Source organism: Sciurus carolinensis, chromosome 10, assembly GCF_902686445.1.
Source record: "Sciurus carolinensis chromosome 10, mSciCar1.2, whole genome shotgun sequence".
NCBI classification, from domain to species: domain Eukaryota; kingdom Metazoa; phylum Chordata; class Mammalia; order Rodentia; family Sciuridae; genus Sciurus; species Sciurus carolinensis.
This window is the reverse complement of record NC_062222.1, coordinates 2,601,132-2,628,338: the sequence shown is the minus strand read 5'-3', so window position 1 is coordinate 2,628,338 and position 27,207 is coordinate 2,601,132. Positions and strand designations below refer to the sequence as shown.

General features: G+C 35.5%; 1 protein-coding gene across 2 annotated transcripts in view; it reads right to left on the bottom strand.

The window, feature by feature from the left end:
• Adad1 (adenosine deaminase domain containing 1) overlaps positions 1-27,207 on the bottom strand; it is a 46,477-nt gene that overhangs the window by 7,065 nt on the left and 12,205 nt on the right. The window contains exons 6-10 of one of the 2 annotated variants that reach the window (XM_047567003.1): positions 23,757-23,880; positions 20,835-20,972; positions 19,695-19,924; positions 12,042-12,279; positions 1,839-1,971 (exon numbers count right to left, since the gene is read on the bottom strand). In XM_047567003.1, the coding sequence (XP_047422959.1) occupies positions 1,839-1,971; positions 12,042-12,279; positions 19,695-19,924; positions 20,835-20,972; positions 23,757-23,880 (863 nt within the window). Of the gene's footprint in view, positions 1-1,838; positions 1,972-12,041; positions 12,280-19,694; positions 19,925-20,834; positions 21,006-23,756; positions 23,881-27,207 lie in introns of both variants that reach the window. The other variant, XM_047567002.1, reaches the window with a different exon arrangement.

The window sequence follows — 27,207 nt, the reverse complement described above, 5'->3', positions numbered from 1 at the left end:
AGATACTTAATTTGATTCAATAAATAATTCAGATGTTAATTTCCAAATATATGGTAATTTCCCAGATTTCATTTTAATTCCATCATAGAAAATTCTTTGTATGATTTTACTTTTTTTGTTACTATTTTTAAGTTTCCTTGCTTTTACTGTGAGATCTGTCTTCATCACACTATGCAGCTGCTGTAGTCTCTTCCTAGATTTTTATTCTTATGTTTTAACCTAACCTCCTGGTGGTTACTTTGAATCTGTGTACCTTAGTAATAAATGATTTTAGCCAAGGCTTTAGTCAAATACATTAAGCCTGTAAGGTTTCTATCTTGTTCTGATCAATTTGTATGTGGCAGGGAGTATATCAAATGTTGCAGCCAGTTCTCAAGTATCTCTTGATTTTCATTATTTGCTGGGCTCTCTTGAATTCCACATGTACATGAAGGCAGTTTTTCAGTTCAGTCAAAGAATGTGAAGAATGTTTCTCCCCTCTTCCAAAATCTTCTTGGTAAGTTGCTAGTTGGTCTACCACTTGCCTTCAACCAGGACTGCAACCTCTGGCCAGCAAAGTTATCAGTTTTCCCTGTTCATTTCTTTCCAAGTTTGGCACATGAAGCTGACAAAAACCATAAGTTTTCATCCTCTACTCTAAATCAAGCCCACCCCTTTGGTGGTAAATCTACTGCTTTTAGAAGCAGCCTCATTCTGGTAAAACCACAATTCTTGCCATTCAAAGTAGAGACAGTAGAGAGAGAATAAGAACAACCCCAGACAAGAAGGCAAGAAGTGTGTTATTCTTTCCCAAAGTCCTAGCAGATTTTTAATACACACTTTTCAGTGTTTATTTTTCTGTCAATTTCCAGAGTTGTGAAAGGCTGCTTTTGACAATCTTGTTCTGTTTTATACTTGTTTTTATAGAAAATACTTCCAACCTCTTTGTGCCACTGAAATCAGAAATTATCTACATAAGTTTTTATACTTAGAAGTATGTAGCTAAGTCTACAACTGTAGTTAAATATAGTTAATTACAGACTGAAATTAGAGTTGGATCATTAAGGTGCCAGTGAAATTAACAGTTTCATAAACACTGTATTAGTAAAATTAATTATCAAAAGCATTTATATTTAATAGTGAAAATAGGAAAGTAATTAAAAAAATCTAGTACAATTTGAATTATTTAAATACATACACAAACATTAATATATGTGAAGCAATATGCTTACATTAAAGTTTAGGTATTATCTATGAAAAGCAGGCAGGATTACAAGTAATATACGTATGCATGCATGTATGTGTGTGCGTGCGCAACGTGTGTTGAACCCAGGGTCTCAGGCCCGTCCTCTGTGTTTAAGAAAAAATTTCCAAATTTTCTACTTTAAATAAAATTATGTTTGTATAGAAAAAACAATTTAAAGAGAAAAAATGCTATCTACATCACCTACTAAACCAGATTCAAATTAGATACTCAAAGTTTTTTCACAACTTTAAGAAAATAAATTGATATGGTTATCTTACATTATGTATTACTTTAAGATCCTTAACATGCTAATGTTAACAATGTGATACACAGGAAAGATTTTATCATTTTGTTTTTCTGGGTATGACATAAAAGGTTTTGGGCAATATTTTCAGGGTCAATATACACCACACTAAGGGAGCTTCTTTAAGTGGCAACACTTATGTGCATATCCAATTTGCAATGTACTCATTTAAAAATTAATCCTACCATTACATGATATTATCTTATGTTCCAGAACTATTCAATACGTTTTTGTTACATATAATCATCATAAAATACCACAAAAGGGTCTTTATTTCTATGATCAATTTCATTCTTTTAAGGACCTTACCTTAGCTGCATGATATGTACTAGCTTCAAGTAAATCATCTTTTTTAGCTTCCTTGGCAAGCAGATTAAATCGACTTAACATTGCAGCCTTACAAAGCCGACTTGCCATTGACACACCACTTTTAAATGGAGAACTAAAGTAGAGAGGAACAAAACATTCATTAATCATTATTTAATGATTTATTTTGGCAACTGTAGGGATTAAAATCAACAGAGTCTACATATATTTATTAATCACAATGATGTTATATACAATGCATGTAATGAACTATTTTCATATAAAATTCTGAATATTTACTTTCTGAAGCTAGTTTATCTTAAATTAGCTGTAAGTTTTTATGGTATTATATCAAAAATAAGGCAAAAGATTGATAGTTGGGATATTTTTGTTTTCTGAAGTAAAATTAATGCTATTGTGATATAAAACAGTGGTTCTTCCTTGGATTGACTGGAAGGGAGCACAGAAATTATCTTCTGGGATGATGAAAATGGGCAATATTTTGACAGGGTGATGGTTACATAGGTACATATACATACATCAAATCTCATGAAATTGTATAGTGCCAAAAAAATTTAACTTTAATAACATGTATACATCCGCTTCACAACCCTTGCACATGTGTATGTGTACAGATGTTTATGTAATTTATAATTCTAATAAAGAGAGTCCACAGATTATGAACCTTTTTGACTTTGCTCCTTCATTATGTCTTCGTTAGTAGTTGTTGTGATAGAATATAAAAATTGCAAAATCCTTCATTTCTCCTTTTCTTTACAATGTAACTTTTCAGATCACCCATCAATAAGTGTAGATGATCTCTCTTCCACTTGAATTTATTCTAGTCTTGTAATTTGTTTTGACAAATGAGAGCGACAACATGCAGTTCTGAGCCTAGGCCTCAAGGAACTGTGTATTATTATTCTTTAGGGTTTCCTTCATATGCCATGTCAGTCTGCTGGGACTAGCTCAATGGACAGTAAGAAAACACAGAGCCAGAGACCAGTTGTCCCTCTAAGAGCAGCCAAACTAATCTTTATTTGATCCATAGCCTATCCCAGATGCAAGGGAGTATCCAACCAAACACTAAAGAACCACTCGGATGACCCATGAACTTGTAAGTAATAACAAAACAGTTGTTGCTTAAAGTCACAAGTTTTGAGGTAGCTTGTAAAGTAGCACAAGTTAACATATACTTATGTGTGAATCTACTGACTCTATAATTTTCTACCATAATATTTTTTTGTTTAGGTAGTTTTTCAGATAAATTTCTTGAGCTTTTCAGGCATTAATGATATCTTCAGAGGTGCTGAGTGTGTAGGTCACTGGTAGACAGCACTTGCACAGCATGTGAGGCTCTGGGTTCAATCCTCAGCGCAACCAAAAAATGACAACAAAAGAAGTGATAGTTTTATCACCTCTCTTTGGCAACATTTTATATCTCATTTCTATCCCTTGTCCAAATGTATTAAGGTTATAAAACATGAATAACAATCACATCTTAACTCTGGCTGTTAGTAGCAATGCCTTTGACACTTTATCAGCAATCCTGATAATATTTTGGGGCTAATAAAGATATATTTTGTCCTGTAACCAAAGCAAGTAAATATTACTTTCTGATTGAATACCTTTATCTAGAATAGCTGAAGAACTTCAATAATGCCCTCTTAGAACACAGAGATGAACATATGCTGTATATCCCTGGATCAACAAACATGACAAACAATATATTAAGATGTTCTAGTCTGGTATTATTTCTATCATCCTGCTATTCTTGCATTCCTAGAAAACAATGTGAATTGATATTACATAAAATATATTATTATATTATTTCCTAATATTTTACTTACAATTTTTCTTGGATATTAGAGAGCTTGGTCTGTAACTACTGTGTGTGTGTGTGTGTGATGGGGGCAGCAATTTTTCAAGTTTAAATATCAATGATACACTTGCTTTGTAAGAATACTTTGTTATTTTCTCTTTTTAAATAGCATTGGAATATATGCTATTTAAAGGTTCATTAAATTTATCTTCTGACAACCTAAAAATGGTGCTTTCTTTTAGGAAGAATTAGAGTACCTTCTTACCTTCTTAATAATTTTCCCATAAAAATGTTTAGATTTTTCTAGTTTTGGAAATACCCTTATCTTAGAAATTTTTATATATTCATTTAGGTTTTATATTTGTGTAGTCCAAAAAAGTAGCTTCTTATAGTTCTTTTAATTATATATTTAATTTTTCCCTTAGTATTTTATAGATTAGCTAGCGATTTTTCATAAAATCATTTTTTGTAACTGTTTTTCAGTTATTTTCTTTACATTTCTAGTTCATTCTTTCACTTTGTTTAATCTATTTCCATTATTTATTTATTTATTTATTTTTTGGGTGCTGGGGATTGAACCCAGGGCCTTGTGCTTACAAGGCAAGCACTCTACCGACTGAGCTATCTCCCCAGCCCCTCCATTATTTATTGATAAAGCATTTAAGACTTTGACTTTTGCATTTGCTTTAAATGTATATCCTGTAAGTTTTGATAATACTTTCAACATTGTTTTCTAAATATTGTACAATTTCAGTTTATATTTTTCCTTTGAACCAGAAGTCAGAAAACTTTTTCCCCCAATGAAAGCAGCTTCTAGCATTTTGATTTTGTTGTTTATAATGCCATTTCATCAAATCAGAGAATACTGCTTACATTGCTTCTACTTTTTCATTTTTCTCTGTACCCCAAGAAATGGTCAATATTTGTCTACATTCTGATAACTATATTTTATATTTATACTTTTATGATGTGTTTAAAATAATTATATTTATCTAACTGCTTCTTGTTTTGTTCTGCCATGAACTGATTCAATGAGGTGAATAACTGTCTCTACCAGCAGTGTTTCTATTTTCCCTCACCTGCAATTTCTGCTTTGTGAATGCTGACACTATGCTACTTGCTATAAATAGTCATAACTATTTGGTCTTCCTTACGAATTACACCATTTATATTACTAAAGTGTTCTTTGACTTATTGGAATTAATTCTGTTGGTGCTGAATTGTACCTTGTTCAATATTTAAAATATATCTTCCACTTAATTATTTGAAATCACTTAGCAAGTATTTGGCTACAATACACGTATTAAGCTTATTTCTTATTTGTTAATTTTATCTTTGTTATGCCATTCTTTTAGGTTTGCAGTAAAGTTTCTGTCTTTCATAGAAAATCTATTTTGTTTGTATGTATGTAGTTGAGCCTAAACACGTATGATCCAAAGAACAAATGCCATATTCATCCTAGTTGAAGTGATCAGTATAATGCTTGACTAGGTTCATACCAAGAAACATTTGTATGTGGCCTTAATAAGATCCTTCACAGAGAAAGCAATTTTAACCCTTTAATCTTTTAACATTACTTATAACCTCAATATAAATATATGTGCATACTAAAAGAAGGGCTTCCGTTTTACCCAATAATCAGGGGCAGGAATATTACAAAGAAAGCATAGAACACTATGATTAAGAACAAGGTCTTTGGAAATAAAATGTCCAGATGAGAATCCCAGCTGCATCCCTTACTACTTGGGTGACTTTAGGCAAACTATTTAACCTAGTTTAAATCTTAGTTTCTTTATTTGGAAAAGAATAGCAATACTACCCAATCCACAGGTTTATTACAAAGCAGTTTAACATGGTATAGTTCTCACACCTAAAGTGACATGGGCAATGTTTGGGATAGCACATTTAAAATGCAGATTCCTGGCGATCCAAGATGGCGGCCTAGAGGGAGACTGCACCCCCAGTCGCTCCAGAACCCAGGAGTTAAGAAGGGGAGGCATTGAGAGACTCGGACTGAAGTGGAGCCACGGGTGAGTCTGCCCACTGGGTAAAGCTCGGCCCGGGTGGCAGGCCCAGATAGAAGTGGCTTATCGGAGCCGGGCAGGGCAGCTAGAGTCATCCACAGGCAGTCCTGCGCACTCCGGCGGTGGGCCCCGCCCACACAGCCAGCTTCTCCAGGTTCTCGGAACGGAACTGGCCCGCTAGTGAGAGCCTGTCTGAACAGAGCAGGCTCCGAGTCCCGGAGCCGCTGCAGTGCAGTGTACTCCTGCAAAGAACCAGCGGACAGCCTCAATCTGCAATCAGCCTCAGGGATAAGGGCAGGGCAGCCGGAGACCTCTTCAGGCGGCTCTGCCCACTCCGGCTGCGGGCTCTCTTCACGGGGCGATCCAAGATGGCGGCCTAGAGGGAGACTGCACCCCTGGTCGCTCCACAACCCAGGAGTTAAGAAGGGGAGGCATTGAGAGACTCGGACTGAAGTGGAGCCACGGGTGAGTCTGCCCACTGGGTAAAGCTCAGCCCGGGTGGCAGGCCCAGATAGAGGTGGCTTAGCAGAGCCGGGCAGGGCAGCTTGAGTCTTCCCAAGGTAGTCTTCCACACTCCGGCAGTGGGCTCTTCCCACACGGCCAGCTGCACGGTGCAGGCCCACAGTGAGAGCATTTCCGCACAGAGCCAGTTCCAAAACGTGGAACCAGTAGGGGGCTAGGGGCAGTATTCTTCGAATGAGCTGCTTTATCAGATTCCTCCAAGACATCAGGCTACTGAAGGCTGGGAGGTGATACACTGGAAATCTACTGGGACACTATAAGCCAATAGTGGAAAACTGCAATATCTCAGGGTCCCACTGACAACTGACCATTATGAGAAAACAAGGGAAGAAAATGTCCCAAACAAACCTAGATACTACATCAATAAAACCCAATGACAGCACAGCAGAAGAAATGTCAGAAAGGGAGTTCAGAATGTACGTAATTAAAACGATCAGGGAAGCTAACGAGGAGATGAAAGAGCAAATGCAGGCATTGAAGGAGGAGATGAAAGAGCAAATGCAGGCATTAAATGATCGCACCAATCAACAGTTAAAAGACCAAATACGGGAAGCAAGAGATCATTTCAATAAAGAGTTAGAGATACTGAAAAAAAAACCAAACTGAAATCCTTGAAATGAAGGAAACAATAAACCAAGTTAAAAACTCCATGGAAAGCATAACCAATAGGATAGAACACCTGGAAGACAGAACTTCAGACACTGAAGACAAAATATTTAACCTTGAAAACAAAGTTGAACAAACAGAGAAGATGGTAAGAAATCATGAACAGAATCTCCAAGAACTATGGGATATCATGAAAAGGCCAAATTTGAGAATTATTGGGATTGAGGAAGGCTTAGAGAAACAAACCAAAGGAATGAACAATCTATTCAATGAAATAATAACAGAAAATTTCCCAAATCTGAAGAATGAAATGGAAAACCAAGTACAAGAGGCGTATAGAACTCCAAACATACAAAATTACAACAGACCCACACCAAGGCACATTATTATGAAAATACCTAACATACAAAATAAAGACAGAATTTTAAAGGCCGTGAGAGAAAAGAATCAAATTACATTCAGAGGGAAACCAATAAGAATATCAGCAGATTTTTCAATCCAGACCCTAAAAGCTAGAAGGGCCTGGAACAACATATACCAAGCCCTGAAAGAAAATGGATGCCAACCAAGAATCTTATACCCAGCAAAACTTACCTTCAAATTTGACGATGAAATAAGATCCTTCCATGATAAACAAAAGCTAAAGGAATTTACAAAAAGAAAGCCAGCATTACAGAACATTCTCAGCAAAATATTCCATGAGGAAGAGATGAAAAACAACGATGCAAATCAGCAACAGGAGGCGCTAGCCTAAAGGAATAGCCAAATAAAGGAGAAACCAAATCATGTCAAAAACAAATACGAGTCAATTGACTGGGAATACAAATCATATCACAATAATAACCCTGAATGTTAATGGCCTGAATTCAACAATCAAAAGACACAGACTGGCAGATTGGATTAAAAAGAAAAATCCAACAATATGCTGCCTGCAAGAGACTCATCTCATAGAAAGAGACACCCATAGACTAAAGGTGAAAGGATGGGGACAAACATACCATGCACACGGACACAGCAAAAAAGCTGAAGTATCCATCCTCATCTCAGATAATGTGGTCTTCAAACCAAAACTAGTCAGAAGGGATAAAGAAGGACATTACATGCTGCTTAAGGGAAGCATAAATCAGCAAGACATAACAATCATAAATATCTATGCCCCGAACATTGGCTCATCCACGTACGTCAAACAAATCCTTCTCAATTCCAGAAATCAAATAGACCACAACACAATAATACTAGGCGATTTTAACACACCTCTCTCACCACTGGATAGATCGTCCAAACAAAAATTGAATAAAGAAACTATAGATCTCAACAACACAATCAGCAATTTAGACTTAACGGACATATATAGAATATACCACCCAACAAAGAATGAATACACTTTCTTCTCAGCAGCACATGGATCCTTCTCTAAAATAGACCATATTTTATGCCACAAAGCTACTGTTAGTAAATACAAGAAGATAGAGATACTACCTTGTATTCTATCAGATCATAATGGATTGAAATTAGAAATAAATGACAGAATAAAAAACAGAAACTTCTCCAATACCTGGAGACTAAATAATACACTATTATATGATGAATGGATAACAGAAGACATCAGGAGGGAAATAAAAAAATTCTTAGAAGTAAACGAGAACAAAGACACATCATATCAAAATCTCTGGGACACTATGAAAGCAGTACTTAGAGGAAGATTTATTTCATGGGGTACATTCAAAAAAAGAAGTAGAAATCAACAAATAAACGAGTTAACACTACAGCTCAAAGCACTAGAAAAAGAAGAGCAGACCAATACCAAAAGTAGTAGAAGACAGGAAATAGTTAAAATCAGAGCCGAAATCAACGAAATCGAAACAAAAGAAACAATCGGAAAAATTAATAAAATAAATAGTTGGTTCTTTGAAAAAATAAATAAAATTGATAAACCCTTAGCCACACTAACAAAGAGAAAGAGGGAGAAAACTCAAATTACTAAAATTCGGAATGAACAAGGAAACATCACAACAGACACGAGTGAAATACAAAACATAATTAGAAGCTATTTCGAAAATCTATACTCCAACAAAACAGAAAACCTTGAAGACATCAAGAAATTTCTAGAGACATATGAACTACCTAAACTGAACGAGGAGGACATACACAACTTAAATAAACCAATTTCAAGCAATGAAATAGAAGAGGTCATCAAAAGCCTACCAACAAAGAAAAGTCCAGGACCAGATGGGTTCTCAGCCGAGTTCTACAAAACCTTTAAAGAAGAGCTCATTCCAATACTCCTCAAACTATTCCATGAAATAGAAGAGGAGGGAACCCTACCAAACTCGTTCTATGAAGCCAATATCATCCTGATACCTAAACCAGACAGAGACACATCAAGGAAAGAAAATTTCAGACCAATATCCTTAATGAACATCGATGCAAAAATTCTCAACAAAATTTTAGCAAATCGCATACAAATATATATTAAAAAGTGCACCACGATCAAGTGGGTTTTATCCCAGGGATGCAAGGTTGGTTCAACATTCGGAAATCAATAAATGTCATTCACCATATCAACAGACTTAAAGTTAAGAATCACATGATTATTTCAATAGATGCAGAAAAAGCATTTGATAAAATACAGCATCGCTTCATGCTCAAAACACTAGAAAAAATTGGGGTAATGGGAACATTCCTAAACATTATAAAGGCCATCTACGCTAAGCCCATGGCTAATATCATTCTAAATGGTGAAAAACTGAAAGCGTTCCCCCTAAAAACTGGAACAAGGCAGGGATGCCCTCTTTCACCGCTTCTATTCAACATCGTCCTTGAGACTCTAGCCAGAGCAATCAGACAAACCAAAGAAATTAAAGGGATACGAATAGGAAAAGAAGAACTCAAACTATCCCTGTTCGCTGATGACATGATTATATATTTAGAGGAACCTGGAAATTCCACCAGAAAACTTTTAGAACTCATAAGTGAATTCAGTAAAGTAGCAGGTTACAAGATCAATGCTCATAAATCCAATGCATTTTTATACATAAGTGATGAATCTTCAGAAAGAGAAATTAGGAAAACTACCCCATTCACAATAGCATCGAAAAAAATAAAATACTTGGGAATTAATCTCACAAAAGAGGTGAAAGACCTCTACAATGAGAACTACAGAACACTAAAGAAAGAAATTCAAGAAAACCTTAGAAGATGGAAAGATCTCCCATGTTCCTGGATAGGCAGAATTAATATCGTCAAAATGGCTATACTACCTAAAGTTCTATACAGATTCAATGCAATTCCAATTAAAATCCCAATGATGTACCTCGCAGAAATAGAGCAAGCAATTATGAAATTCATCTGGAAGAATAAAAAACCTAGAATAGCTAAAGCAATCCTCAGTAGCAAGAGCGAAGCAAGGGGTATTGCAATACCAGATCTTCAACTCTACTACAAAGCAATAGTAACAAAAACGGCATGGTATTGGTACCAAAATAGACAGGTAGATCAATGGTACAGAATAGAGGACATGGACACAAACCCAAATAAATACAATTTTCTCATACTAGACAAAGGTTCCAACAATATGCAATGGAGAAAAGATAGCCTCTTCAACAAATGGTGCTGGGAAAACTGGAAAACTATATGCAATAGAATGAAACTAAACCCCTATCTCTCACCCTACACAAAACTCAACTCAAAATGGATCAAGGACCTCGGAATCAGACCAGAGACCCTGCATCTTATAGAAGAAAAAGTAGGTCCAAATCTTCAACTTGTTGGCTCAGGATCAGATTTCCTTAACAGGACTCCCATAGCACAAGAAATAAAAGCAAGAATCAACAACTGGGATAGATTCAAACTAAAAAGCTTTCTCTCAGCAAAGGAAACTATCAGCAATGTGAAGAGAGAGCCTACAGAGTGGGAGAATATCTTTGCCAACCATACCTCAGATAGAGCGCTAATTTCCAGAATCTATAAAGAACTCAAAAAACTCTACACGAAGAATACAAATAATCCAATCAACAAATGGTCTAAGGAAATGAACAGACACTTCACAGAAGAAGATGTACAAGTAATCACCAGATATATGAAAAAATGTTCAACATCCCTAGTAATAAGGGAAATGCAAATCAAAACTACCCTAAGATTTCATCTCACCCCAATTAGAATGGCGATTATCAAGAATACAAGCAACAATAGGTGTTGGCGAGGATGTGGTGAAAAAGGAACACTCATACATTGCTGGTGGGGTTGCAAATTAGTGCAGCCACTCTGGAAAGCAGTGTGGAGATTCCTCAGAAAGCTTGGAATGGAAACACCATTTGACCCAGCTATCCCACTCCTTGGCCTATACCCAAAGGACTTAAAATCAGCATACTACAGAGATACAGCCACATCAATGTTCATTGCTGCTCAATTCACCATAGCCAGATTGTGGAACCAACCTAGATGCCCTTCAGTTGATGAATGGATAAAGAAACTGTGGCATATTTATACAATGGAATATTACTCCGCAATGAAGAATGATAAAATTATGGCATTTGTAGGCAAATGGTCGAAATTGGAGAATATCATGCTAAGTGAGATAAGCCAATCTCAAAAAACTAAAGGACGAATGATCTCACTGATAAGCGGATGAGGACATATAATGGGGGGTGGGACGGGCTAGCATTAGGTTTAGGGTTAGGTTTAGAGTTAGGCTAAGGAGAGCAGTAAGAATGAAGGAAAGAAGGACTGTGTAGAGGGAAAAGAGGGGTGGGAGGGGTGGGAGGGGTGGGGGGGAGGGGAAAAATATAATAAACATCATTACCCTATGTAAACGTAAAAAAAAAAAATAAATTAAAAAAAAAAATAAAATAAAATAAAATGCAGATTCCTGAGCCCCAGATCCAGAAATTCAGTTTCAATAGGTGAAACTGAATGTTTAGAACAAACATGACTGTAATGCTCATCACAAAATACCTGAAGAAATACACACTGTGGAGCCAAGCTCCCTGAGTCTGATGCTGGTCTTACCACTTACTATGTAATTTTAATAAGCTATATGATTTCTCCAGGCCCATTTTCTCACCACAAAAAAAGTGATTATAATTAGCATAATACTTGTAATACAGTCATCCTTGATTAACAATTATTGTTTAGAATTCAATAAATCATATCTGAAAAAGTCAGAAATTGCAATCAAAATGTCTTCTTTTACTTAATACATGATTTTTTAAAAAAGAAATCAGTAATTCTAACCTTTCAGTGATCTTCCCACTTAGGCCATCCACAATCTCCAAAGAAATGTCCCCTTGTGCCCAATTCATGCTCAGGGATTTATACTCCAGGTTCACTTGAGGTGGATATGCAGCAGGTACTAAGCTAATATGAGGTCTGTTGACCAAGTAGAACATTGGAAGCTTTGAAGTAAGCGCATCGTCAACACGTTGCTTGACTGCAATTTCTAAGCCTCTAGTATCACTGCAGTTCCCATCACCTAGAAAGCAAAACACTCAAATTCAGTATCAAAAAAGACTATACTAGAAATGTGAAAGAAAAATAGTAAATCAAGAATTGAAACCAACCCAAAACCCATTTCTCTTTTATCTTTTAATCTCTTTCCTTTCTACTTAGCAGTTACTTCCAAATTTCTTTAATAATACCAGAAAAACTAATATAATTTATATTTTTAAATTATTCTTATGAGAAATTGAGCTACTCTAGTAAATAAAATCAAAGAGCCAGCATTGATCCAGAAAGAAAATAGTACTTTTTATAAGATTCTGCCTGCAATTGGCTCATTCTGCTTTGATTTCCTATTACAGCATAAAATAAGCATGTAATTGTTTATAAGTCTGAGAAACAGTTGGTGTGAGTTATCCCACATCCAAGGGCCATAAATTACAGCTATTTCAGTATCATAATGCTTCAGTTTCACAAAGTAATTTTAAAAATGACAATTTTTAGTTAAAATTGGCCAATACCCAAAGCTCTGAATTCTCAGTTATAATAACTGCTAAAGTAGAAATCTCAGAAAGATACAGTATTCGCTAATATAAAATAGTGAGCTTGTCAACTTAAAAGTTAGGGAGTCCTCATTTCTATTTTAAAAAAATAAAAAGATTATCTTTCCTCCTTAGAAGGTCTGAAGCTATCACAACAGAATCTATATACCATTAGACAAATTTTACAAATAGAAGTTTTGTTTCTGCATTGTTGGAATTGTTAAGGTGGTTATTAGGACTTATACTCATTGTGACTATCTAGGCATTAGAAAATGAACAAAAGCAGATAAATCTGCCTTTGACATCCTTTTTCTTAGCATTCCTTTGAGTGTTCTAAATCAGAAGAAAATGACAAATGCAGGCTAGAGGGCTATTCAAATTAAAGATAGTTGGTCAGAGAAAAAAAATGAAAATAACATCAGAGAAACAGTTATTGGATCTATAATAATAGACATATATAATATATATAATATAGATTCAAAGGAAAATGAAATATTTAATTATATATTGTAATAATGACAGTGGTTATTGCAAAAAAAAAAAGGGGGGGGGGGCAAGAAATGGATGGAAAAAGAAAAAAAATCCATCAAGTCAAACTCTTTGTAAGATTCCTTAAGCATCAAATTGCTTTACTTAAACTGTGTTAATGAGAAGCATAAAAGCTAATGTAGTAGAAAAATCAGGTCTATTAACAGTTTATTGAAAAATTTATTTCCTTTATATATGAATGGTTTTAATGATTTTACTGTATCTGAAGTATAATTTTATCTTGATGTTCACTCTTATTCCGGAAAAATTACCTCTAGAATTATATAATTGGCAAATTTTGATTGGATTAACTTGAAATGATCTGAAATAACATGAAACTCAAAGGTTAAACTAATCAAAGACAATAGGAGATGTGATAGAGAAAAATAATCTACCATGGGCACAGCATTGTAAGTCAAGGACTGGGTTTGAGTTTAGGCTCTGCAAATAAGCAAACTAAGTGACTCTGGGCAAATGTTTTATTAATATTCTGAACCTCTTACTATTGATCTGAAAAAACTGAATAATAATCTCTAAGGTTGTAAACTGATTCCTAAAAGCTCATGAATAGATTTTTTTCCTCTAGGAGAAAAATCAGCATTTGGTATTCTTCATATTACAATCCTATAATAAGTATATGAAAAGGACCCCTGGGTGGAAATATCTCTGAATAAACACTTGTAAATATTTAGACAGATGAACTTAATTGTGGATACCAAATTTCAAAAATGTATCTTAAAAAGTTTGAGGAAGATTGCTCACTGTCAGGCGTCTATCATCCGCCATTGCCTGCCACTCGCCTGTCCATTGCCTGCCTTACACCTATCCATCACCCAACGTGTGAGGTTCACCTCCCGAGGGTCCGACAACAGTCAGCAAACTGATTGCCGACCGCCAGTGGAGCACCAGCTGCCTGATGTTGCCTGGAAGTTCACTGTGACAGTATCTGCAGGTTTGATAACACGTGGTTGCCACCATTTTGAGACAATAGCCAGGTCCCGTAGGACCCCTGGCCTCACTGACTGAGCCCCGGCTCCAGGGTACCTCAGCCTGACAGATCACTCCCTGCCTCTGGGGCCCTCACATCGACTGACTGCTCCCTGCCACCAGGACCCCCAGACCAATTGACTGCGCCCTATCACCGGGACCTCTAGTTGATCACGTCCACCCCTGAGCTGCAGCTCCCCATTTGCCAACACATTTGGAAGCCAGAGCGGCCATCTTGGATAATCCTGGAAGCGGTAGCTCTGATCTTTGGGTGGGGCAAAACCCATCCTGAGACACCTGCTGGAGGCTTGAAGCTCATTGTCAGGTACCTCTCATGCATCAGGCTACTGAACACTGGGAGGTTTCATTAGTATGTGACTATTATACTGTAGATTTTCTTTTTTCTCCTTTTAAAAAAATTTTAGTTTTTATTTCTTTACTTTTCTTGCTCTTTTCCTTTTGTTTATCTGTTCCCTCAGAGTCTCTTTCTCCCTTTTTTGCATGCTAATATGCAATTACTTTTGATTACACTCTCACCCTTTCTATTTTCTAGAACTTCTGTGTATTCTTTTCTTATCCCATTAACAGCAACATTCTACATCCCTCTGCATCCTCTTCGTCCTCCATTAGAAACTGCAGACCTTACTGCAAACCTGTTTGTTTTACCGAAGATAATATTTGAACTGATTATGTTTACTATGACAATTTTGTTATTGTCCCCATAGGGGCTATTTGGTCTAGGATTGCATAGTGTCTGATTTGGGCACTGCTAATATTGATCTCCCCTTAAAGAAAGGGTTCTGGAAACCTATAGGGCCACTATAAGCCCACAGGGGGAAATCTGCAATACCCCAGATCTGCACTGCTAGAAGGGAAGATACAAGAACAACATGAAAAAACAAGGGAAGAAAATGATCCAAACAAATCTAGATTCTATATTAATAGAATCCAATGACAATATGTTAGAAGAAATGTCAGAAAAGGACTTCAGATTATACATGATTAAGATGATTCACAAAGCAAAGGATGAGATAAGAGAGCAAATGCAGGCAATGAATGATAATACCAATAAGCTGAAAGAGCACCTGCAGGAAGCAAAAGATCATTTCAACAAAGAGATAGAGATTCTCAAAAAAAAAAAAAAAAAAAAAAAAAAAAAAAAAAAAAAAAAAAAACCCAAACGGAAATCCTTGAAGTGAAGGAGACAATAAACCAAATAAAAAACTCAATGGAAAGCATCACCAAAAGACTAGACCACTCTGAAGACAGAACCTCAGACAATGAAGACAAAATATTTAATCTTGAAAATAAAGTTGCCCAAACAGAGAAGATGGTAAGAAATCAGGAACAGAATCTCCAAGAACTACGGGACATCATGAAAAGACCAAATTTAAGAATTATTGGGATTGAGGAAGGCACAGAGATACAAACCAAAAGAATGAACAACCTATTCAATGAAATAATATCAGAAAATTTCCCAAACCTGAAGAATGAAATGGAAAATCCAATACAAGAGGCTTACAGAACACCAAAAGCACAAAATCACAACAGATCCACACCAAGGCACATTATAATGAAAATGCCTAACATTCAAAATAAAGATAGGATTTTGAAGGCCACGGGAGAAAAGCATCAGATTACATATAGCGGGAGACCAATACGGATAGCAGCCGACTTCTCAACCCAGACTCTAAAAGTTAGAAGGGCCTGGAACAACATATTTCAAGCTCTGAAAGAACATGGTTGCCAACCCAGAATCCTATACCCAGCAAAACTAACCTTCAGATTTGAAGATGAAATAAAATCCTTCCATGATAAAAAAAAGTTAAAAGAATTTACAAATAGAAAGCCTGCACTACAGAATGTTCTCAACAAAATATTCCATGAGGAGGAAATGAGAAACAACAATGTAGGTCAGCAAAGGGAGGAACTACCTTAGAGAAAAACCACTCAAAGGAGAAACCAAGCCAAGTTAAAAACCAAAAATAAGCCAAATGACTGGGAATACAAATCATACCTCAAAAATAACCCTGAACATTAATGGCCTAAACTCATCAATCAAAAGACATAGACTGGCAGAATGGATTAAAAAGAAAGACCCAACAACATGCTGCCTGCAAGAGACCCATCTCATAGAAAAAGACATCCATAGATTAAAGGTGAAAGGATGGGAAAAAACCTACCACGCACATGGACTCAATAAAAAAGCAGGGGTTTCCATCCTTATATCAGATAAAGTGGACTTCAAGCCAAAGTTAATCAGAAGGGATAAAGAAGGACATTTCATACTGCTTAAGGGAACCATAAATCAGGAAGACATAACGATAGTAAATATATATGCACCAAACAATGGTGCATCCCTGTACATCAAACAAATCCTTCTCAATTTCAGGAATCACATAGACCACAACACAATAATTCTGGGTGACTTCAACGCACCACTGTCACCACTAGATAGATCTTCCAAACAAAATCCAACCAAAGAAACCACAGAACTCAATAACACAATCAATAACCTAGACTTAATAGACATATATAGAATATTCCATCCATCAATGAGAGGATTCACTTTCTTCTCAGCAGCATATGGAACCTTCTCGAAAATAGACCATATGTTATTCTTCAGGTTTAGGAAATTTCTAAAAGACATTTGCATAACTTATTTGCTGTTGTCATTAAAATAATTTCTCTGAAATTCAAAAAAAAAGTTTGAAAGCAAATATAAATCCAATCATTTTTCAATAACCAACGTGAATTATTTTTGCAGATTATTCTGGATCATTGTCTATCCAAATAACAGTAAATGCTTCTTTAATTCAAGCCTAGATTCCATGTTTAATTTATTCATATTGTGCAGTGTTAGGGACCAAACCAGGGCCTTGTGCAGGTTAAGTAAGTGCTCTACCAGTGAGCTACATCCTCATCTCCCATGTTTTAAATTTAAAAAGACAACCACTGCAAAATGACAAAGTGAGCATTTATACAATATTAACAGCATTCTACAAACTTACTGAAAGTAAAATGGTTTTAAAATATAATACATTATTATTCTACTACATTAACATAGGTTTTGAACAATAAAGAAATTTAAAAGTCTTGATAGGAAGTAAATAAGGTCATTTTCTTCAAAGAATTATATTTAATTTGTACAGAAAGAAAGGAAAACACACTTTGATTCTAAATAAGGAAGATGTTTTGAAGACTGGAGTCATTTCATTAATGGAATTGGGTATCCTGTGCACCACAGTATTGGATAGTTTAAAACTAGAATTAGCTGATCCTCTATCTGGAATGGCATAAGAGGAGTCTAGATATTAGGAATGAAATCATACCATGTGACTAATACAGTTCAATTAACTCTGAAGATTCTTTAAGCCATTCAAATCACACACTTTCAGTGGACATATAGACACTAAGTGAGAAGGCTCAAAGGGTGAACCATTTAGATATCTCTATCCAAATCACCTGATGATTTTTTTTAAAAAAATTAATATTCCTGGGCTTTGTAACTCCTGTTCCCCAAATGAATCTTAAGAGTTCCAGAAATCTGTATTTTTTGCATGTAAATACCAAGATTTATTAAGGTATAACACACATTATCAATTAGCTTCAGATGTGTCCCACAGAGAGGCCAAGACAGGAAGCAGAAGCCATTTTCCAAAGTCCTATTATTTTTATTGCTGCCTGGTACTCCCCATGTCTATGTGCAAAATGGCAATCAAAATGACCAGATCTGACCGCACTGCAAACTAAATATGTAAAAAAATAAATGCTCTTCCTTTTAAGAAACTATAGTATGGAGTTAATCATCCAAATGACCAATTTTAAAATGTCAAAGAATGCTTTGCTTACTAAAGCCGTGATTCTAGTAAAATCATACTTCAGATACTTATTAAGATTAAAAGAGTGTTTCCTAAGATTCAGAAAAGTTTGAAGTACTTTGAGAGAAAACCTGAAGTGACTAAAAGAAAATAAAATGAACAAGAGCCTTAGTAACCAAATTAACAACAAAATAAAACAAAAACAACAACAAAAACCAAACTGGTTCCTCATCAACTATACACATTTGGAAAAGGCAGTCTGAGAAACCAACACTTTTAAGAAAGATTTCGGTAAACAAGAACTCACTCAAATTCTTTTTAAAACAAAGCAAAACAAAACCCCATACCTTTATTTTTATGTGGTGCTGAGGATGGGACCCAGTGACTTACATGTGCTAGGCAAGTGCTGTACCACTGAGCCCCAGCCCTCACATGTTTTTCATGGTAATATTAGGGTGTTATTTTGTATTATTTTTCAAAATTACAAATGCATAATTTTGACTAATAATTCCACTTCCAGGAATTCATCTTATATTTTCACATGTGTGAACAACAAACATAAAAAGCTTATTCACTATAACATTTTGGTAACTGCAAAAGACTTAAAAACAATTTTAAAATTCAATCTGCAGCTATTTCAACAATGATACATTTATGTACTACACAGCCATGAGGAATAAGAAAATTCTTTATATACTTAAACATAAAACTTTTTGAGGTGCATTATTAAATGAAAAAGCAGGATGCAGCAAAGTACTAATTGTTCCTATTGGCATAAACACAAAAGAAAAAAGAAAAATTGGTATAAAATACTTGAAGAATTATGTATAAGATATTACAAAAAATAAGAAAAAATCCAGAAAAAGCATTGCCTAAGAATAAAAATATTATCCACATAAGGGTCTAAAGCTTGCACATGCATTTGTTTTTACAAAACAATAAGCAAAGAAGAATCAAGTGACAGCAGGAAATTGCTTCACTAAGACCATGTGAAAACTATAGAAAGGAGACAAAATTCTGTTAATGATGTCTGAAATGCCATTCTAGTAAAAATCTTGCATTCCAAACTACCCCCCTCAAAGAAATAGGTCGATTAATAATTTGATATTTTGTAATCCAGTTACTTTATACTCATCTGACAAGTTAAATGGATCTGCACCTATCATACTCAAATGTATAAAAAAGAAGGGTAAGAAAAAGTCAAAATGGGCATTTAACATTTTATGTCAGAAAGGAGTAAAATGCAATATAAGCTTTTAGATTAAGAAGTTCAAGGAAGCATCTTCTCCCAAAATGAAGGGGGAAGGACTAAATTCTGTGTGAACAAAAGTTAAGACCAAGACAGAATACATCTAATTGGATATTTTAAAAAGTTAATTCTTGATCTTCTGATAAAATAAGTTATATCATACTAAGAAAGATTACAAGCTGGGTTGAGTTGAGTTGTGATTACAATTCAAGCAGCTGGGTCTGAATTTTGACCTTAAATAAAGTTTCATGTATGCAAAAGCTGATTTTATATAGGTGAGAGTTTTAGTGAAAGAGGTCAGGAGTACTGAGACCCCACTCACCAACAAGTATGCTGTTGACATAAACTGGTTGTATAAAGTGACTCAACAATGCTCCCTGTACACCCAGCACTTCCCATCGTGTCAACTTGTCACTTGAGGACATACTGTTCACTCTATTAACAACATCTGCAGGACAGTAAACAGTCAGGTAAATTTTGCCTTCAACAGCCACATGGAGACTCAGTTCTTCATTGGCTTCAAATGCAGATATAGAATGTGGATTCAGACGCCTGGAGAAAGAAAAGTTTCATCTTTAAAAAAGAAACACAGTTGACAAAGTAAAATATAGATGTTCCTAAGCACTGTCCCCTACCAGGTTTAATTTGCCAGTATATACGGAATTCTAGTAACAGAAATAGATGTAAACACCAAACAAAGCAGGAATGGACTCACTATTCCACAAGATTAATTCAAAACAGACATTAGCCATATTTAGATTTTCAGCATAATTTTTATATTATCAACATTTTATGTTTCTTAAAATCACATTAAAACTACTTTTTTGTCCTTATCATAGTTATTTCCTTCTTCTGTGTACCATTTTTTTTTTTAAACTACAGGATGGTAAAATAGAAACAAAACTGACAATTTTTATTCAAGATTCACCTCTAATAAATTGATAAAATAATAAAATCTAAAATCACTTTTATTGAAGTTTCTCTCTAGGGAAAGTTACCCTTATTTTCAAATGTGTTAGTGGAAAGATTTTTAATCAAAACATTACCCATATATATCCCCAGATGGTAAGACTTGAGGAGAATTTTACTTTCTTCATGGTGCTTGCCTATACTTTTAAAATTTTATGCTGCTTGATACTATTTATTCATCAAAACAATGAAGTTATGACCATAAATTTTTCCTAACTTCCATATTTATATATTAACAGTGCATAAATCCATACTTCACTAATGTTTGTCTTCAAAATAGAAGATTTTCGATAGCATAGAAAGTAAAGTACATGAAATTTTTAAATACTAGTCATATTGTAGTAAGTTGAAAAAAGGGTGGGGAAAGGATTTGTGGCCTCCTGCAGGACACAAACAACAATGTGGGTACATACGAATTTACTTGTTCTACAGTTTCAGAAAATATGCAGTAGTCACCCTATTGTTTTTTAAAAACAACTTCCCTAATACTTACAACTGTGACTTAATCTGGGCTGATCCTTTAGGCAACTGGTTCATATACAGATAAATGTTGATATCCTGTTTCAGAGTGAGTAGATTAGAAGCTGGATCTGTACAAAATATTGATTTTTCCATCATAGCAGGATTTTTGCTATAGAAGAGTAGAAGCTGTCTATAAAAGTACCTAAAATAAATGTTATAACTTTGTTAAATAATACAATTCATAAAAGATGTTTTTTAATAAACATATAATCAGTGCCAAGAACAAAGTCCCCATTATATCAAAGTTTTCATATGGATAAGAACTTGAAAAATCAAGAACCCTTAATTCAATGAAAAATTAATTCCCTTAAGAAGTCCTCAGATGGAAGACAGTCTGCCCTGTAACCTGCAGTAAAACACCAATCCTTGACTACGATTCCATCTCCATTATATCCTACAGAAGACCCATTGCTCTACTGATTCCTCCCCCAGTCTCTCAAGTGAACAGCCCCTTCTCTACCACAACAAATTATTTCAGCAACACTATCACTATCAATAATAGTAGTTCTGTTCCTTAGTGGTTTAAAAAAAAAAAAAAAGCATAGAAAAAAGTGCTATGGGATAGACTCAAACAAAAAAGTTTTTTCTCAGCACAGGAAACAGTAACGTGGAAAGAGAGCCTACAGAGTGGGAGAAAATCTTTACCACACACACTGCAGACAGAGCACTGATCTCCAAAGTTTATAAAGAACTTAAAAAACTTTATACCCAAAATACAAAGAACCCAATCAATAAATGGGCTAAGGAAATGGGCAGACACTTCACAGAAGATATATAGGTGATCAACCAATATATGAAAAAGTGCTCATCATCCCTAGTAATTAGAGAAATGCAAATTAAAACCACCCTAAGATTTCATCTCATTGTAATTAGAATGGCTATTATCAAGAACACAAGCAACAATAAGTGCTGGCGTGGATGAGGGGGAAAAGGCACACTTGTACATTGCTGGTGGAGTTGCACATTGGTGCAGCCACTCTGGAAAGGAGTACGGAGATTCCTCAGAAAACTTGGAATGGACCCTCCATTTGACTCAGCTATCCCACTCCTCGGTTTATACCCAAAGGACTTAAAATCAGCATACTACAGTGATGCAGCCACATCAATATTCATAGCAGCTCAATTCACAATAGCTAGATTGTGGAACCAACCTAGATGCCGTTCAACTGACAAATGGATAAAGAAACTGTGGTATATATACACAATTGAATATTACTCAGGCATAAAATTATGGCATTTGCTGGTAAATGGATGAAGCTGGAAAATATCATGCTAGAGAAATAGGCCAACTCCAAAACACCGAAGGTCAAATGTTTTCTCTGATAAGTGCATGAAAAAAAAAAAAAATAACTACCACAAGTTGTATTAAAAAATGAAGCAAGTACACACCTGTAATTTCATTGGCTTAGGAGGCTGAGACAAGAGGGTTCAAGTTCAGAAGCCAGCCTCATCAACCTAACAAGACTGTCTCCAAAAAAAAAAAAGGGGGGGGGGCTAATGATGTTGCTTAGAGGTTAAGCCCACCTGAATTCAATCCCCAGTGCCAAAACAAAACAAAAAAAACTCATCACCACCACCACCAAAACAACAACAACAAAAAATAGATATCCTGAAAGACTACAACTAATTAAACTAGGGAAAACCATTTTGCTTATTTAAAAACCACAATTCTAAAATGTACTCCATTCAATCACACCATTGGAAATATGTAATAAAGTAAGTAAGCACCAGTGTATAACAATGCCAAACATGGGCAGAAATAAATGATAAAAGTGAGAGCTTTACAGAGGTCAAATAATTTCATCAGTACCAAAGGGGAATGGGAGGACAAGGAGTTGTAAGACCCTCATGGACTTCTCCAATTACTTTTAAGATTAAAGGATTCTTTTTATTAGAGATCCATGCTTACATTTTTCAGATAGGATATGCCTAAATTTATTTTTAAATACTCCAGCAAAGAAAATAACGACAAGAAAAAGTGAGAATTCAGTGATTAAACAAAAACAGAATAATGGAAATGGAATTTACTATCCTATTTTCATTTGTATTGGAAATTTCCATAGGAAGTAGTTTGATGAAAGTGAACTTTGGAGAACCAAAAGCTGGAGGAAATTATAGGAGCTAACACCCATTTCTCACTGTTCATGTTTTCATAGGAAGTTTTCAGAATGTAACATTTCTGGCTTCTCTATCATATGCTCTTCATTCCTCTTGCAAGGAGCAGAGTAACAGATGATTCTAGAAAAAGAAGCTAGACATATTCACCTCTGTCCCTTTCCTTCTCTTTGGTATCTGTCAGTCTGAAGGACATTTTACTTAACACTCTGCTAGACGATGCATTGACCTCATAAATTGGAAACTTGTCGGTTTTTGGTGCTGCCCTTGGATGAGTATGGCTAATTCAGAGGTGAAATAAGATGGAGTGTACTTGATGCAAATCTAAAACTATACTTTCCAATAACTTTAGTCAGTTAAATGGCATTTTTTCCTTACACTTTAAGACTTTTAAAACTTAGTTCACAAGTACTAAAATTCACATAAGACATTATAATAAGATTTACAAAGGTTATCATGATATAATTAGATGACCGAGATAAGGAAGAGACTATCATATCCTTGGAACAATGGTCACCAAAATTCCATTTTTTTTTTTTTTTTGTTACCAGGGATTAAACTCAGGGGGCTCTTGACTACTGAGCCACATCCCCAGCCCTATTTTGTATTTCACTTATAGACAGGTTCTGAGTGGCTTAGTGCCTCAGTGTTGCTGAGGCTGGCTTTGAACTCGAGATCCCCCTGCCTCAGCCTCCTGAGCTGCTGGGATCACAGGTGCAGGCACGGCACCTGGCGAGAGCACTGATATTTCATGGCATTACCATATCTGTTACCTTACCTAAGGAGAGACCTTCTTGCTGTAACAACAGCATGAGTGTCATGCAGCACTCTTCCATTTGGCTTGATGCACTGGCTGTAATTGTATTCACCTGTGCCCACAGCCACAACTTCATGATGCCCCACTGAAAGGAAAAGGTTAACAGTAGCAAGTTACTCTTTCCTATGTCCCATCCCACCTCTAGTCTACCATTTTAACTGGGTAAAACATATTAACCAACCCACAGTTTCAAATAGAGCCTTAAGAGTATTTTAAGAAGCAAAATTCAATATCTCAAAAAAGCAGCATGGTGCTTTAAATTTTTGCCACAATCAACAGTATCACCAAATATCCTTGGATTTCAAATATGCCCCTATTTCTTCCTCATCTAGATTTATGTGACCTTCTAAGAGACTTCATTTGCAATTCTACTTAAAACCATCTATATAAAATGCCTCTCAAATCCATTCAACCAAACTGTTTTTCTCTGTTCTACTAAAACCATTTTGAAAAGAAACTGGAGACATTTTCCAGTAGCTTTGCTTCATTCACATTCTGCTGTGCCCACTTGAAATTCCTGTGAAATTCTAAGCTTCCAAAATACACAATTTGAATTGGCAGTCTTTCCCCTGCTCATATCCTATAGGGCCTTTCAACAGACTACTGACTAGTTCATCGCTTTTTTCCACAAAAATATTTCCTTTTAAATATTGCCCTCATTCTATCTTTTGCTTCTGGGATGATTTCAGAAAATCTCTAGTCTTAAGATTTTTGAACAAATTTCAATTTACAACTACCTGAAGAACTTTTTCTAATTTAACAAAAACTGCTGAGGTCCTAGCAACTATCAGGTTCTGAAGCAGATGCTAGGACTAATATGTGAAGCAAGACATGTCCTCATGAAGCTTCTAGTAGGAGAGACAAAACAAAAACAGCAAACCCCAAACTGTGGTAAGTGCTTTGAAGGAAACACAGAATTGATGTGAAGAACAATCAAATGGTACTTCATGTTGACTAATTGCATAATCCTTTCTTAATAAGCATGCACCTAAACTTTAGTGTGAGGAGTAAGCAGCATGAGGGGGGAAAGGTATTCCAGTCAAAAGAAAAAATGCAACACACCACCCTGAGCAGAGAGAGGGGACTGTACAGCTCCTCCACAAGTGGGATAAAGGAAGTGGTGTCAGCGAGGTGAGAGGTACTGCACACCATACTGAAGAGTCTGTGAAGAGCTTTGGGGAAAACCACTGAAGGTAAGGAAGCAAAAAGTATTTGGGGTTTCATTCCAAGATCACTCCTTTCTTCACAGTCAAGGAAATAATCAACAAAATGAAAAGGAAGCCCTCAGAATGGGAGAAAATATTACAAAACAAATCCAAGGAAGCTTTAATATCCTACAATTCATTAGTTAAAAATATCAAAAAATGGATAAAGTACCTGAATAGAGCCATTTTCCATGGAGGACAAACAGGTTTATTTTTGAAAAGTATTCAATGTCACTATTCAGAGGCAGGTAAATCAAAATTCAAGACATCCTTACACTTATCACTAGGATGTTATTGTCAAAAAAGTCAAAAGAAGTTTTAGCAAGGATATGGATAAATGTAAGTGCTTCTAAACTGCTGGGAGAAATATAAATTGGTAGATTCACTATAGAAAAAAATGTGGAGATTCCTAAAGAATAAAAATAGAAATACTCTATGGTCCAGCAATCCCACTTCTGGGTATGCACACAAAGGAAACAAAATTAAGATTCTAAAGGGATATCTGAACTCCCATGCTCACTGCTGCACAATTCACATAAGCAAGGTATTAGAAACATCCTGAAGTGTACGTCAACACATAAACTGATATGTATATATACATTTTATCTACCTCACATTTTATACATGTATGTATACAACTATTCAACCTTTAAAAAAGAAAGTCTTGGGCTAGGCATATAGCTCAGAGGTGGAATACTTGCCTAGCTTGCATGAAGCCTGAAGTTCAACACCCAGTACCACAAAATAAAGTGGAGGAAATCTTATCTGCAGTGACATGAATAAAACCGGTGCATATTACACTAAGTGAATTAAGCCAGACACAAATACTGCATGATTTTACTTCTATGAGGAATCTATAAAGATGGAATGGGAGTTACAAGTGGTAAGGAGGTGAGCCAGGTGGGGAGATACTGGTCAAAGGGTATAAACTTGCAGTTATAATATACAGCATGGTGAGACTACAGTTAATGACACTGTATTCTTAAGGTTTGTGGCCAATTTGGGGGAGGGAGAATGGAAAGCAGGTAAATCTGGAGAGTACTGGTATGATAGAAAAACTAAGTTATGATAAAACTGTGTTCAATGTCTCTAAAAAGTCAAGTGAACAGTTAACAATATCCTGGATTTTGTGACACGCAGGTAAGGCAGCCTTGACAAGATTATAGTTTCCAGACTTGAGAGCAGGTGTTAGTTTCTATTATCAATCTTTAGAAGAGAAAAAAGCTATATTGGAGTAAAGAGACACAAGAGCTGTAAATAATTACTTGAAGTTTGGCTACAAAATCAGGTAAAGGTGACTGTGGATTTTAGTAGGAGGGTGCCAAGAGTTTGAAGGGGATTTTCTGTTTATTTTCAAGACACAAGTTTGGAAGGCAGCTTTCCAGACTACTGGAAAGATGAAAGCAGTGTATATTATTCAGGAACACTGGGCACAGATTCTGCTTTCATCCCTAAAATAGGGATGTGAACCTGTAGTGTCAATTATGACTCCATAACCAGGTCTATAAATCTTTCTGTAAGTGGAATTATGCAGTGTCAGGGAAAGTTCTGGAATGAATGGTGATGTAAAGAGAGTTATAAGGGGAAGGAACTCAGCCAGGAATTCAAGTTTTATTTCTCTTGTTATTTGACCTGCAGTGCTTCTGAGACATACTGAAAACTGATAATGCAAGAAAAAGAGAACATAACCAAAGGAAATTTCATCTAGATATGAGAGGAAATGGAATACAAATTATATGAAAGAATTAACCAATAAAGGTAGATTCATCCTCCATGGTTACAGAAGAAAAGACGAATATAAATACAGGACAGTGTTCAGGCAATGCACAGAAAAATGATTGGATTTGAGACAGTTTCCTAGGGACAAAATTAAAAATAATGAAGTAAAATTTAAAGATATTTTCAATATGTCCTGAATTACTCCAAGAATTTTGGCTTGATTTCACTCAGGCTTCCCCATCCCAAATTCATACTCATTTTCTAAAACATTATTCTCTCATGATGTTCTCCACCCCATCTCACACCAGCTTCCAGATCCCTTTGTTTATGAAAACTATTTTCCTAGGTAAACTTGAAGTGACACTAGTTTTTATTCATCTCACTTCATCTATCATCGATCATTGCCTTCATTTTATTGATTTTGAAATATATATTCTTATTTCTGTACTTGTTCATCTCAATTCTAATATAAGCATTTATCACAATCA